Here is a 12,859-nt window from a genome sequence, read left to right as displayed (position 1 = left end):
TCTTTTTGTCATATTTTTTTCCTTTGGTGGTAGTGATGCTATCTTCGTTAAAAGTGCTACACCAGTAAGCTCATAAGCAGCTTTATGTGTGGTTAGAGATTTCTTGACCAGAAATGTGTGTATGAACTTTGCTGACCTCGATTCCTGGAAGACTGATGTAAGACCGTGCTTTAAAAATAAATAAATGAAGCACATAGACAGTCTTAGCCGTGGGATTGTTTTGTCATCTAGACCATTAATTCATTAATTTTTCTCAATTGTATAAAGATAGGTCATTTGCTGTTTCCCTCTGGCCGAATTGCATTATGTAGGTGGGATAGGGCAAGGTAGCTTTCTAAAGAATAATTGAGCAGAAATACAAGGAACAAAATTCTTAAGGATATATATTTCCCTCCCCCAATCAAATTATATTAGTAAAGTAAATAATTGATTAAGACTGACATGTCACAAAAATTTATTTTTACTTTTCTTCTTTTATATCTCTTTCACTTCAAGATGTAATTTTACTTCAAGGAATTTTATGTCAACTTTTCTTTTTTTTTTTTTTTTTTTATGTCAACTTTTCTTAGAAAGAATTGTCCTTTCTAAATTGGTGGCTCTGTAAAGATTTACTTTCCTACTTGGCTTCCTTACTTATTGTTAATTGCTTGCTTGATTTGATTGATTGATATTTCAAACCATAGGCCTTATGGTACCTGTGCTGTTTTGAAGAGAGGCAGGGTAGATTTTAAAGTTACATAAACTTGGGTATACTAATACTATGTAGAACCTGCCTGCCACTCTTTCAGAATACAACAGAGTATAAACTGTTATGAAGTAATTGTTAGATGTATATGCATTAATGTAATGGCCTAATGATATTGCATTGAAGGTGCTGAATTTTGAGAATATAAAATTAAATTAGGAGAACAAGCTACCTGAAAGGATTAGAGGGAATAATACCTTGAGCTAAAACAGGGCCCAGGAATATTCTAATCAGCCAGAGTGTCAAACCTGATAATCCCTGGGGTATTGAATAGTGCATTGAGAAGGGTTTTGTTCTAGTAGTGGGGCAAAATCAGCCTTAGATGTAATGCTGTTCTGGTACTGTACAATAGAAAGGATCAAACTTTCCGAATAATTGCATCCCAGAAGAAAGCTCAGGAATATTTATAGGAATACAAATTATCCAGAACTCAATAGATAAAAATCTAGTAGCCACGCATCCACTCAAAACTTACCCAGCATGTAAAGCAGCAGGAAAATATGACCCATAATAAGGAGAAAAGACAGTGAATAGAAACAGATCCAGAGATGACACAGATGATAGAGTTGGTGAGCAGAGAAATTAAAATGGTTATTATTACCATATACCATATGTTCAAGAAGCTAGAGAAAAGACTGAATATTGACTATGTTAAGTAGAGACATGGAAGATGTAAAAAGATCAAAATCAAACTTCTGGAAATTAAAACTACAATGTCTGAGATGAAAAATACACTGGATGGGATTAACAGCAGAAGTAACGGCTGAAAATTTTCTAAATTTGATGAAAACTTACAAAGCTCAACAAACCCTGAGCACAAGAAATATGAAGTAAACTACAAGGCACATTATAATGAAATTGCTTAAAAGCAGTGATAACGAGAAAAAACTGAAAAGTAGCCAGAGGGGGAGAAACATTGCATACAGAGGATCAAAGATAAGGATGACAGCAATCACACTGTTTCTCACAGGAGAGGATGCAAAGAAGATAGTGGCACAGCATCTTCCAGGTACTGAGAGAAAAAACTCATCTGATAATTTACTTCAAAAACAAAGGTGAGGGCCTCCCTGGTGGCGCAGTGGTTGAGAGTCTGCCTGCCGATGCAGGGGACACGGGTTCGTGCCCCGGTCTGGAAAGATCCCACATGCCGTGGAGCGGCTGGGCCCGTGAGCCATGGCCGCTGAGCTTGTGCGTCCGGAGCCTGTGCTCCGCAACGGGAGAGGCCACAACAGTGAGAGGCCTGCGTACCACAAAAAAAACAAAAACAAAGGTGAAGTAAAGACTTCTCCCAGATAAACAAAAAGTGAAAGAATTTATTACCAGCAGACCTACATTAAAAGAAATGCAAAAAAGAAGGAAAACCATACCGAATGGAAATCTGGATCTATACAAAGAAATGAAGAACACCTTTACCCATTTATGTGGGTAAATATAAATTACTTTTATTGTTATTTAAATCTCCTGAAAACATAATTGGATGTTTAAAGCAAAAATAATAACAGTGTATTCTAAAGTAATAGGTAACAGTAATAAAAAGAGAAGGAGGGAGAAACATACTATTGTTATAAGGTTCTTAAACTATACATGGATTGACATAATATCATTTGAATTAGACAGTGATGAGTGAAACATGTATATTATAAACTCTAAAGCAATTATAAAAATAACATAATAGGTACATAGTTTATTAGCCAACAAAGAAGATCAAATGGAATCATAAAAACAATACAGTTAACCAAAAAGAAGGCAACTTTTGATAAGTAGAACAAAGAATAAATGGGATGGTTAGGAAACAAATTTCAAGATGACCCAACTATAGCAATAATCACATTAAACTTAAATAGTGTGAACACCTCAATTAAAAGGCAGACATTGTCAGATTGGATAAAAAGCAAGACCCTACAAGAAATCTACTTTCAACGTAAAGATACAAATAGGTGAAAAGTACAAAGGATGGGATAAGGTATACCATGCTAATACTAATGAAAGAAAAGTTGAAGTGGCAATATAAATATCAGACTAAGTAGATTTCGGAGCAAATATTATTACTAGGAATAAAGAGGATCATTTCACAATGATAAAGAGATTAATTCATCAAGAGAACTTAACAATCCTAAACATTCATGTAATGAATAACAGCTTCAAAATTCTTAAAGCAAAAATGGGAAGAACAGTTATAGTCAGAAGTTTCAGCACCTCTCTCAATAATTGAGCAAGTAGAAAGAAAATCAGTAAGGATATAGATGGTTTGAAGAACACTGTTGGGCAACTTATCCTAACTGACGTTTAGTAAAAACTCCACTGAACAACAGCAGAATATACATCTTTTGAAATGAGAATGGGTCATAGAACAAGTCTCAATACAGTTAAGGGGATTCTAGTCAGATGGTGTATGTTCTTTGACCACAGTGGAATTAAATTGGAAATAACAAAGATATCTAGGAGATCTCCAAATATGAGGAAATTAAGATACTTTTAATTTACCCTCAGTACAAAGAAAACACAGGACATTACAAAGTATTATGAGCTGAATGATAACTAAAACAGCATATCAAAATTTGTGGGGTGCTATTAAAGAAGTACCTATAGAGAAATTTATAGCATTAAATATTTGTATTAGGAAAGAAAAGTTTCAATTCAGTGACTAGCTTCTACCTTAAGAACTGTAAGGAAAAGAGCAAATTAAAACCATAGTAATCAGAAGTAAAATAATAAAGATAAGAATGGAAACCAATGAAATTGAAAATAGGAAAAACATAGAGAAGTAAAGAAAAACCAAAAAGGGAGAGATAACCATCATTTCAAATCTTAGTAGATATTTAAAAGATAATAAGGAAATACTATAAACAACTTTATGCCAATAAATTTAGCAGGTTAGATGAAATAGACCTATTCCTTGAAAGGCACAAACTCAAGAAAAAAATAGATAAGCTGAGAAGTACTATATGTATAAGATAAGTCCAATTTATTGTAAAAACCTTTCCTCAAAACTCCAGGCCCAGATGGATTCACTAAATTTTACTAAACTGATTTTGCTGAAACTATTCCAGAAAATTGAAGAGAGAATTCTTTCCAACTCATTATATGAAGCCAGTATTACTCTGATACCAAATCAGACAAAGATATAAGAAAACTACAGTTCAATATTTCTCATAAACATAGATGTAAAAATTTTTTTTGATGTAAAATTTTTTAATTAAAATTTTAGTAAATAGAATTCAATATATGAAAAGAACAATGCATTATCACTCAAGTGGAGTTAATTCCAGGAATGCCATGTTGATTTAACAGGCGAAAGTGAATCAGTATAATTTATCATATTAACAGACTTTAAAAAGGAAAAATCATATGATCTCAACAGATGCAGAAGAAAAAAATTTGACAAAATCCAGCATCGGTTCCTGATAAAAATTCTTTATAAATGGAATAGTGAGGAACTTTATTAACCTGATAAAGGGCATCTGTAATAAAACCCTACAACCAACAGCTTACTTAATGGTGAAAGACCAAATGCTTTCTCCCTAAGATCAGAAACAAGTCAGGAGTACCGCCTCACCACTGCTGTCTTGGAGCTTCCAGGCAGTGAGGTAAGGCCAGAAAATGAATGAAAAAACATCCACATCAGAAAGGAAGCAACAAAAAACTGTCTTTATTAGCAAATGACATGATTGCTTATATAGAAAAGCCTATGGAATTTACAAAAACAAAACAAAACAAACCTAGATAAGTGAGTTTAGCATAGTTCCAGGTTCTAAGATAAAGATACAAAAGTTATGATTCTGTTTTGCAGAGAAAAATGTATATCATTGAAAAAAGATGAGAAGAATGTGGTTCTGTATGGATGATAAGTTCCTAAATTTTCTTTTTTTTCCTTTTTGCCCATCTGTAATTTTCTAACCTTGTATAAGTGTTTACTTTCGTGGTAATGACAGCAGTGAGAGTCACTTTTTCAGAAATATGAATTTTCAGGCCCACTATATAAATATAAATGTAATATAGTTTAATAGTTGTAGGTAATTATCACTATTCCAACCCTCTACATTTAAAATATTTATAGGGCATCTACTATATAGGGCTAATATTCAATTAGCCTTTTCTTACTCTGGCCTACCATTTATATGTCATCAGCAATGCCACCCTTCCCTGCCTACCTTCCTTCATTTCTTCGTGTAAGGAAGGCATTGTGAGGGCTTGTGGTTCTATTCATTATTTTTTTCCCACACATTTATTGAGAGTCTTCCAAGTACCAGGTACTGGGGAATGCAGACGTGAAGAAGACCCCATGGCTTCTTGAGGCCTGCCCCGCTCTCCAGCCTCATCTCTTGCCATTTTCTCTCTTAGCTTATTGTATTCCAGCCACTCTAGGCTTCTTTCAGTTTCTGGAACTTGGAGTGCCCTCATGCCTGCTGTTTCGATTGTCAGGGATACTTCTTCACCCTGACCCAACTCCATACACTTTACCTAAATATCACTTCCTCAGGGAAGCTTTCCCTGACCTGCTCAGCAGGGTTATACACTCCCATAGCACCTTGTACTTCCCAGAATTTATCACTGTTGTATTTAATACTTTTTGAGTAATCACTAGACTGACATCTTGCTTCTGTCATGTTCTGAGTTTTTCTGCGGAGGTGGGCTTCAGCACTATGAGTTAAGCTATTAAGTGTTTTGGTTCGTCTTAAGGCAAACCAGCTTCGTCTCTGGCTGGATTAACAGTGCAGTGTGTGGCCAAGCAGTAGATGGAGCAGATCTAATCGTTAATACTGTACCTCAAACACACCTCTTGAAATTTCAGGTAACGCAGGAAGAAGGACAGCAGTTAGCACGACAACTTAAGGTAACATACATGGAGGCATCAGCAAAGATTAGGATGAATGTAGATCAAGCTTTCCATGAACTTGTCCGGGTTATAAGGTAAGCAAAACACATCCCAGAAGTTTGTTTTAGTTTATTGAATTTGATGGGTAGTCACATTATGCTTTTTAAAAAAATTAAGAAAAAAAATTGCCATTAAATGTTTTTCGTAAGAAAGAGGAAATTGTATGTAGGAGTGATTCTTTTCTGGGAATCATTTTTGACATGGTATGTTAAAAATTTTAATTACGTACATAATTCTGGTTACTTCCTACATAAAAAGCCTAATTTTATTATATTGAAGTAGAGTACACATAGAGATTTTGAAAAGAATTGGTGCACCTTCCAAAGGTGGCAGTGGTGTGAAGATAGTGACGACAGCAGCTAACACTTGAGTGGTAGGTAGCCTCTGCCAGATCCTGTGCTGACTGCTTCCCGTGCATTACTACATTTAATCCCCACCACAGCCCAATAACGCCCCTACTCTCTGATGAGAAAACAGATACAGAGAGGTGAGATAATTTGAACATATTAAATGGCAGAGCTGGGACTTAAATCCAGGTCTCTGATTCCAAAGCCTGTGCTCTTAGCTTTGCTTCCTACCCACTCCTCCCAGGCCACGAGGAAGCCAGGCAGTAGGGATTCAGCAGTCCCACAGCATATGAAGTATGATATCCAGACTTCATAGAGGTTTTCTGTTCGCTGGCCTAGGAGGCCTCTGTGGTTCAGAAAGTATTACTGGGTTCCAAGAAGCTGGAGGCGGTGAGTGAGGTTGGCTGGAGTTGGTGTGTGTGAGAAAGAGTGAGTTGCTTTAGCAGGTGGGGTTTTGTGAGATTATTTTGGGTCTTGGTGGCTTGGCCTCTGTTTCATCCTCTGTTCTTAGTTCTGCTGGTTTCCCTGCTAGTTAATTTGACAGGTATATGGAGTTAGTTCCTGTTAGTTGTACGTCTAAGGTGAATTGACATTTTGAGCTATGGGCTTCTACTTGTACTTTTTCTTAGCCCGTTACTAGGGCATTCTCTTTGTGGGTTGGAAAAGAAGATTGCTTTTTTTTTTTTAGTAGTTTGTTAAAAATGCAAATTCGGTTATTTTTTAATGAATACAGAGTTTCAGTTTTGCAAGATGAAAAGATTTGGGAGGTGGATAGTAGTGCACAACATTGTAAATATACGTAAAGCACTGAACTGTACACTTAAAAATGGTTAAGATGGTAAATTTTATGTGTATTTTACCTGCCCCCCACCCCCACCCCGAAACCAATGCCTTTTTTTTTTTTGGCCATGTTGGGTCTTCATTGCTGCATGCGGGCTTTCTCTAGTTGCGGCGAGCGGGGGCTACTCTTCCTTGTGGTGGGCATGCTTCTCATTGCGGTGGCTTATCTTGTTGCAGAGCACGGGCTCTAGGCACGCGGGCTTTAGTAGTTGTGGCATGTGGGCCCTAGAGTGCGTGGGCTTCAGAAGTTGTGGCACGTGGGCTCGGTAGTTGCGGCATGTGGGCTCTAGAGCACAGGTTCAGTAGTTGTGGCGCACAGGCTTAGTAGCTACGTGGCATGTGGAATCTTCCCAGACCAGGGATTGAACCCGTGTCCCCTGCATTGGCGGGCGGATTCTTAACCATTGTGCCACCGGGAAGTCCCACCAGTGCTTTTTAAAAATAATTTTTATTGCTTTTTTGAAATATTTAATCCTTGGTTTTGATCCTCAGAATTGATCCACATCCATCAGTCAGTCAGGAGTGAGGAAGGGGGTACATGAGACTTTTTTGTGCCAGAGGCTGTTAGACATTTGAACATAACAAAATCTTCTTTAATCCTCGTAGCAACTGTGAAAGGTAGGGTTTTATTATCCCTCCTAAAAAAACACCCCTCAGAGAGGTCAACTAACTTGTTTAATACAGATTTGTAGTTACGAAGTGGCAAAACCAGGATAGGAATGGCATACCTCATAAGGGCAGGTACTTTAGTGATGGATGTTCATTCCTAAGGATACCTTAGAGTCATGGAATTTCAAACTGGGAAGGGAATTTAGAGGTTGTTGAATTCAGCATCTCACCTAATTGAATACTCACCCATAAATGAAACTCAGACAGCTTTGCTTATGCTCATGTTGAAGCATTTGTACCTCCCTGCCCCCAAAGATTTGCTTTGACTCCCTAGCTGAAATTTAACATTGAAAAGCATATGCACATAAACCAGACTCATCCAACAATAACCTGCATTTATAATAATGTATTACCAAAAAGTCAATTATCTATAGGTTTTTCTATCTTGCAGGAAATTTCAAGAGCAGGAATGTCCTCCTTCACCAGAACCAACACGGAAAGAAAAAGACAAGAAAGGCTGCCACTGTGTCATTTTCTAAGAATCCCTTGAATTTTAGCTACCAACTGCCAGGAAAAGCCCTCATCTTCTCCTTCTCTCCTTACAGTTTACATCATGTTGGTACCTTTCTAGCCTTAGATAAATGATCACCGTGGTAGCCTTAGACCAAGAAGCTGGCTAATCCTTTCCATGAAGCTGATCCAATGGTCAGTCAAGACAGATTTAAAGGAAACACTAAGGCTGCTTCAAAGATTATCTGATTCCTTTAAAATGGATATCTATATACATAGACACATTCTTTTTTTAAGGGCTTACTTTTAATAGGGATGGATCAGTTTTGGAACCTAAGCTGTTTGCCAAGCTGAAGTCATAGGTTGTGAAATAACTTTTAACTTCTGGAATCATATTGCCTACTGTTACTCTAAATAGAAACATAGGGAGTTTTAAAAAAATGTGAATTTTTGCCTATCTCTAAAAATTTTGATGTCAACTTTAGTTAACCTTAAATACACTGAATTGAATCCACAAAAGTGAGACATCTCAGACCTTTACTGATGCTATAGCCTTTTGTTTTCCAGTGGCCAAAATACCAAAATGCCTACTGTATTTATAGGTTAAAAACTGCGTGTAAAGCCTTTACTATTATTCCTAAAGATAATATTCTGTGTGGCCAAATATTTGGACTCATTCTGGACTTAGGCATTTTAGTGTTCTTGGTTTTTTAATTTAACTCTTTTCACAGCCATGTTGAGAGTAAAAATAAATAATTTCTGTCTGTCTTCCTTTTCAAGTATTTCTGGATAAGGGATTCAAAAAAACTAAAACTGTTTTTGTTTGTAATATAAAATATGGAATTGATCTTTCCAGGGTCAGAGATGATTAATGTTTTGCTATATACTTTTATACATTATTTTCTTATCAAACTAGTTAACAAGTATTTTTATATGTTTGTAAGCAAATATGCTTTCACAGCATACCTTGTGTATATGTAAAGATAAGTATTTAATTCTCACTTCACTTTTAGCTGACAAAGGAAAAAAAGTGAAAACTACAGAAACTGTGGTAGAACCTTACATGCTGTTCTGGTCCTGGTTGTACCCACCTTTGGCCAGTCACATAGCTACTCAAGAAACCTTCCCAATAGAGTACAACAGGATGAGAATCTGAAATCACTTCCGATATCCCCTACTAGATATTGACTGCTATATCAAGTAGTAAATGGTAAAACTTTTAATTGACAATTAGTATAACTGTGGGTGACTTCTGATTTTGTTTTTAATTCTGTGGATTGTGTTTAAACAATTCAAAAGTATGTTCCTGATTTTGAGATACTAAGTGGTATTGCACAGTTGTCACTTTATTGAATGTGTACAACAGTTCCATGAAGATTATAAAGCATACCCTTGTATAGCTTCAGGTGCTAGAATTAAAATCGATCTGTTATCACAAGATGATGCTTGATGACTTGTTATTTTGGTGGTTTATTGAAGGAATGAGTGTTGGAGGAAACTTATTTTCATAGCTCTATGCCTTTTCCTGAGGATTTGAATCTAAGATCAATACTGGATATTTAGTAGGTGAACTTGAAGTGAAATGGCTTGGTGTTTTTAGTGATTTCCTGAATATTTTCTTAAGTCATTGTTTCTTTAACTTTTTCTATGAAGTGCTCCTGACAGAGATTTCTCACTGTAGAGGGGAGAGGAGGGTGAATACATACACATATACTCTCTCTGAGTATGATGCCTAAAACAGCTGAAGCAAAGCACACAAATTTATTTGAATGTTAATTAAAATTACTGCCCAGGAAGATACCACATTTATCCCCTGGCTTTTGGTGCTATAGCACTATCTTGTATCCTTGTTAGTACTTTCAGTTGGGGAAGTTTTTTTTATTTATCGTTGGTAACTTCAGATAATAAGAGATAGTCTATACAACATTCATATTTAGTGGGAAACCTTTTATTTTGTTCTGAGTAGATGATTTATAACAAAGCAGCCTAAAAGTTAAATTTTGTTATCTCAGTTTACTTTTTTTCTCTCTATGCTTTACTTTGGATAATTTTTATTCCTACATCTTCAAGTTCCCTAACGTTTTCTTCTGCAGTTATTCAATCTGCTGTTAATCCCATCCAATGAATTTTTCATTTCAGACCTGACGTTTTTTCCTCCTGTAGAAGTCCTGGTTTTTAAAAAATATATCTTCTGTTTCTTTCCTCATTATGTTCATGTATTTCTCTTATCCAGCCCCTCTCAATTGAGTTCCCAGAGAATTGGGTCTAATGCCTTATCTGTTGTATGTAGTGAATTAACTTCTGTGCATCTGGAATGGTTCTAGCTGTGTACCATCCTTGGGAGAATTGAGAAAATAATCCCTCAAATAACTTTTTGTACTGCTTAATTCTCTCGCAGAACCCTGGTTGAGAAAGGCTGCTTTGAATATTTGAACATGGTTACAATAGCTGTTTAACATCCTTGTCTGCTGATCATGTCTGTAAGTTTTGGATCTATTTCTATTGACTGATTTTTCTCTAGTTATGGTCTCATTTTCCTGCTCGTTCACATGTCTAGTAAGTTTTTATTGATATTAGATGCTGGACATTGTGTATTTTATGTTGTTGGGTGCCTAGATTTTGTTGCCTTCATCTAAAGATTCTTGGGCTTTGTTCTGGTAGTCAGTTAATTTATTTGTAGTTGTTTGATCCTTTCAAGGCTTGTTTTTTAAGCTTCATGCAGACTCAAGTAGCTTTTTTCCCAGGATAGTTTAGCTCCACTACTAAGGTGTGGCCTTTTTGGGGTCTCTGCTGAATGCCCTGTGTAATCACTGAGGACTCCAGTTTGGCTCATGGGAACTCAGACAATTCCCAGCCTCATATGAGCTCTGGGGAAACCATTCTATTCGCAGCTCCTGTGTCATTCTTTCCCTAGCCTCCTGGAGTTTCACCCTATACATGCATATGTTAATATTTAGCAAAGCCTCGTTGACCCTCTGCATATTTTTGGAGCTCTTTCTCTGTTTGGCTCTCTCTCCTCCAGAACTTTGTCCTGCAGCTTTCAGCTGCTGCAAACTCCCTGATCGCCAGTGTCTGTCTTTTTAGCTCAGGGAAACATTTGTGACCTGCTTGGAATCCCCTATCCCCTCTGCAATCTGGAATGTGTCTCTAGGCAGAGAGCCAGGACAGTCTTAAGGTTTAGTTTATTTGTTTTTCTTCCATCAGGGATTGTGGTCCTGTGCTGCCTGGTGTATAATGTTTGAAAACAGTTGTTTCACATATTTACTCTAGTTTTCTGATTGTCTAAGGTAGGAGGATAAAATGTGGTTCATGCTACTCCACAACCGGAAGCTGAGGTCGTTCGCATTTGATTTCCATCATATAATCAGAGGTACCTTGTAGCCATCAATCTATGACTTGAAATCTTTTCTCACAGAGAATGGCCAGTCTTGTGACACGAATAGTCCTTGTCTGTGTGGCCATTGTGTTTTCCTCTCTAGCTTGGGGGCCGGCAAACTTTTTCTCTAAAGGGCCGGTTCGTAAATAGCACCTTGGGCTTTGCAGGCCATGTGGTTTTTGTCCCAGCCCCTTAGCTCTACCAGTGTAGTGCCAAAGCAGCCATGAACAATGTATAAATGAAAGAATGTGGCTGTGTTCCAATGAAACCTTATTTGTGGACACTGAAGTTGGTATTTCATATAATTTTCTTTCTTCTTCCTTTTTTTTTAAAATTATTTATTTGGCCGCACCAGGTCTTAGTTGCGGCATGCAGGATCTTCCTTGCGGCACGTAGGATCTTTCAGTTGGGGCCCACGGGCCCACACGATTGCACATGCGATCTTTTAGTCGCGGCCTGCAGGATCTAGCTCCCTGACCAAGGTTTGAACCTGGGCCCCCAGCATTAGGAGCACGGAGTCTTAGCCACTGGACCACCAGGGAAGTCGCCATGTCATTTTCGTGTGTCATGAAATATTAATCTTTTGAATTCTTTTCAAAAATTCATTTAAAATTGTAAAGATAATTCTGTACAAAAACAGATGGCAGACTGGATATGATCTGTGGGCCATGGTTTGCCAATCCTGCTCTTTAGCACATTTAGCATTTGAAATTACACTCCCAACTTCAGACTCTCTTATGAATGTGGAAATTCTTTCAAGCAGGATTTCCTGAATTAACAGTCATGAATTTCTGTCCTAGGAATTTTCTCCCTATATTGTTTGTTTAGGGCTTTACAGTGTTTCAGAGTTGAACATTATGCCCTATTGACACACCTCTTACACTGATGATTCTCTAAATTTGGGACTTCAGAGTTTTGTTTTATATATATATATACTTTATCCTTTGACTATTAAAATTCAGTGTAACAGGGCTTCCTTGGTGGCGCACTGGTTCAGAGTCCGCCTGCCAATGCAGTGGACACGGGTTCGTGCCCCAGTCCAGGAAGATCCCACATGCCGCGGAGCGGCTGGGCGCGTGAGCCATGGCCGCTGAGCCTGCGCGTCCGGAGCCTGGGCTCCGCAACGGGAGAGGTCACGACAGTGAGAGGCCCATGTACCGCAAAAAAAAAAAAAAAAAATTCAGTGTAACAAAGTTGTATATACTTAAGGTCTAACTTGTTTCTCCTCTAACTGTTCGTCACCACTTGGTTTAATTTCTTTCTTTCCCATTCCTATACATAGTGATGCCATTGAACAGGTAACTGGCAGGTAAATGGGAGATGATGATAAAGTGATCACTTTTCAATATCATTCAAACACTTAAAGGTACTTAACCAGTGACTGCTTATAAAGTTTCAAAGTACGTTTTAGAAAAAAGGCATTTTAATTTTTTTTAAATTTTATTGGAGTATAGTTGATTTACAATGTTGTGTTAGTTTCAGATGTACAGCAAAGTGATTCAGTTACACATACATTTATTCTTTTTTAGATTCTTTTCTCATATAGGTTATCACAG

General features: G+C 37.2%; 1 protein-coding gene across 2 annotated transcripts in view; it reads left to right on the top strand.

Moving 5' to 3' along the window:
* RRAS2 (RAS related 2) overlaps positions 1–9,365 on the top strand; it is a 71,038-nt gene extending 61,673 nt beyond the window's left edge. The window contains exons 5-6 of one of the 2 annotated variants that reach the window (XM_019948112.3): positions 5,538–5,656; positions 7,869–9,365. In XM_019948112.3, the coding sequence (XP_019803671.1) occupies positions 5,538–5,656; positions 7,869–7,956 (207 nt within the window). In that variant the 3' untranslated portion in view covers positions 7,957–9,365. Of the gene's footprint in view, positions 1–5,537; positions 5,657–7,851 lie in introns of both variants that reach the window. The other variant, XM_033862579.2, reaches the window with a different exon arrangement.
* The last annotated feature ends 3,494 nt before the right edge of the window (positions 9,366–12,859 follow it).

Source organism: Tursiops truncatus, chromosome 8, assembly GCF_011762595.2.
Source record: "Tursiops truncatus isolate mTurTru1 chromosome 8, mTurTru1.mat.Y, whole genome shotgun sequence".
Lineage (NCBI taxonomy): Eukaryota > Metazoa > Chordata > Mammalia > Artiodactyla > Delphinidae > Tursiops > Tursiops truncatus.
The sequence above is the reverse complement of the archived record's forward strand: the minus strand, read 5'-3'. Positions and strand labels throughout refer to the sequence as shown.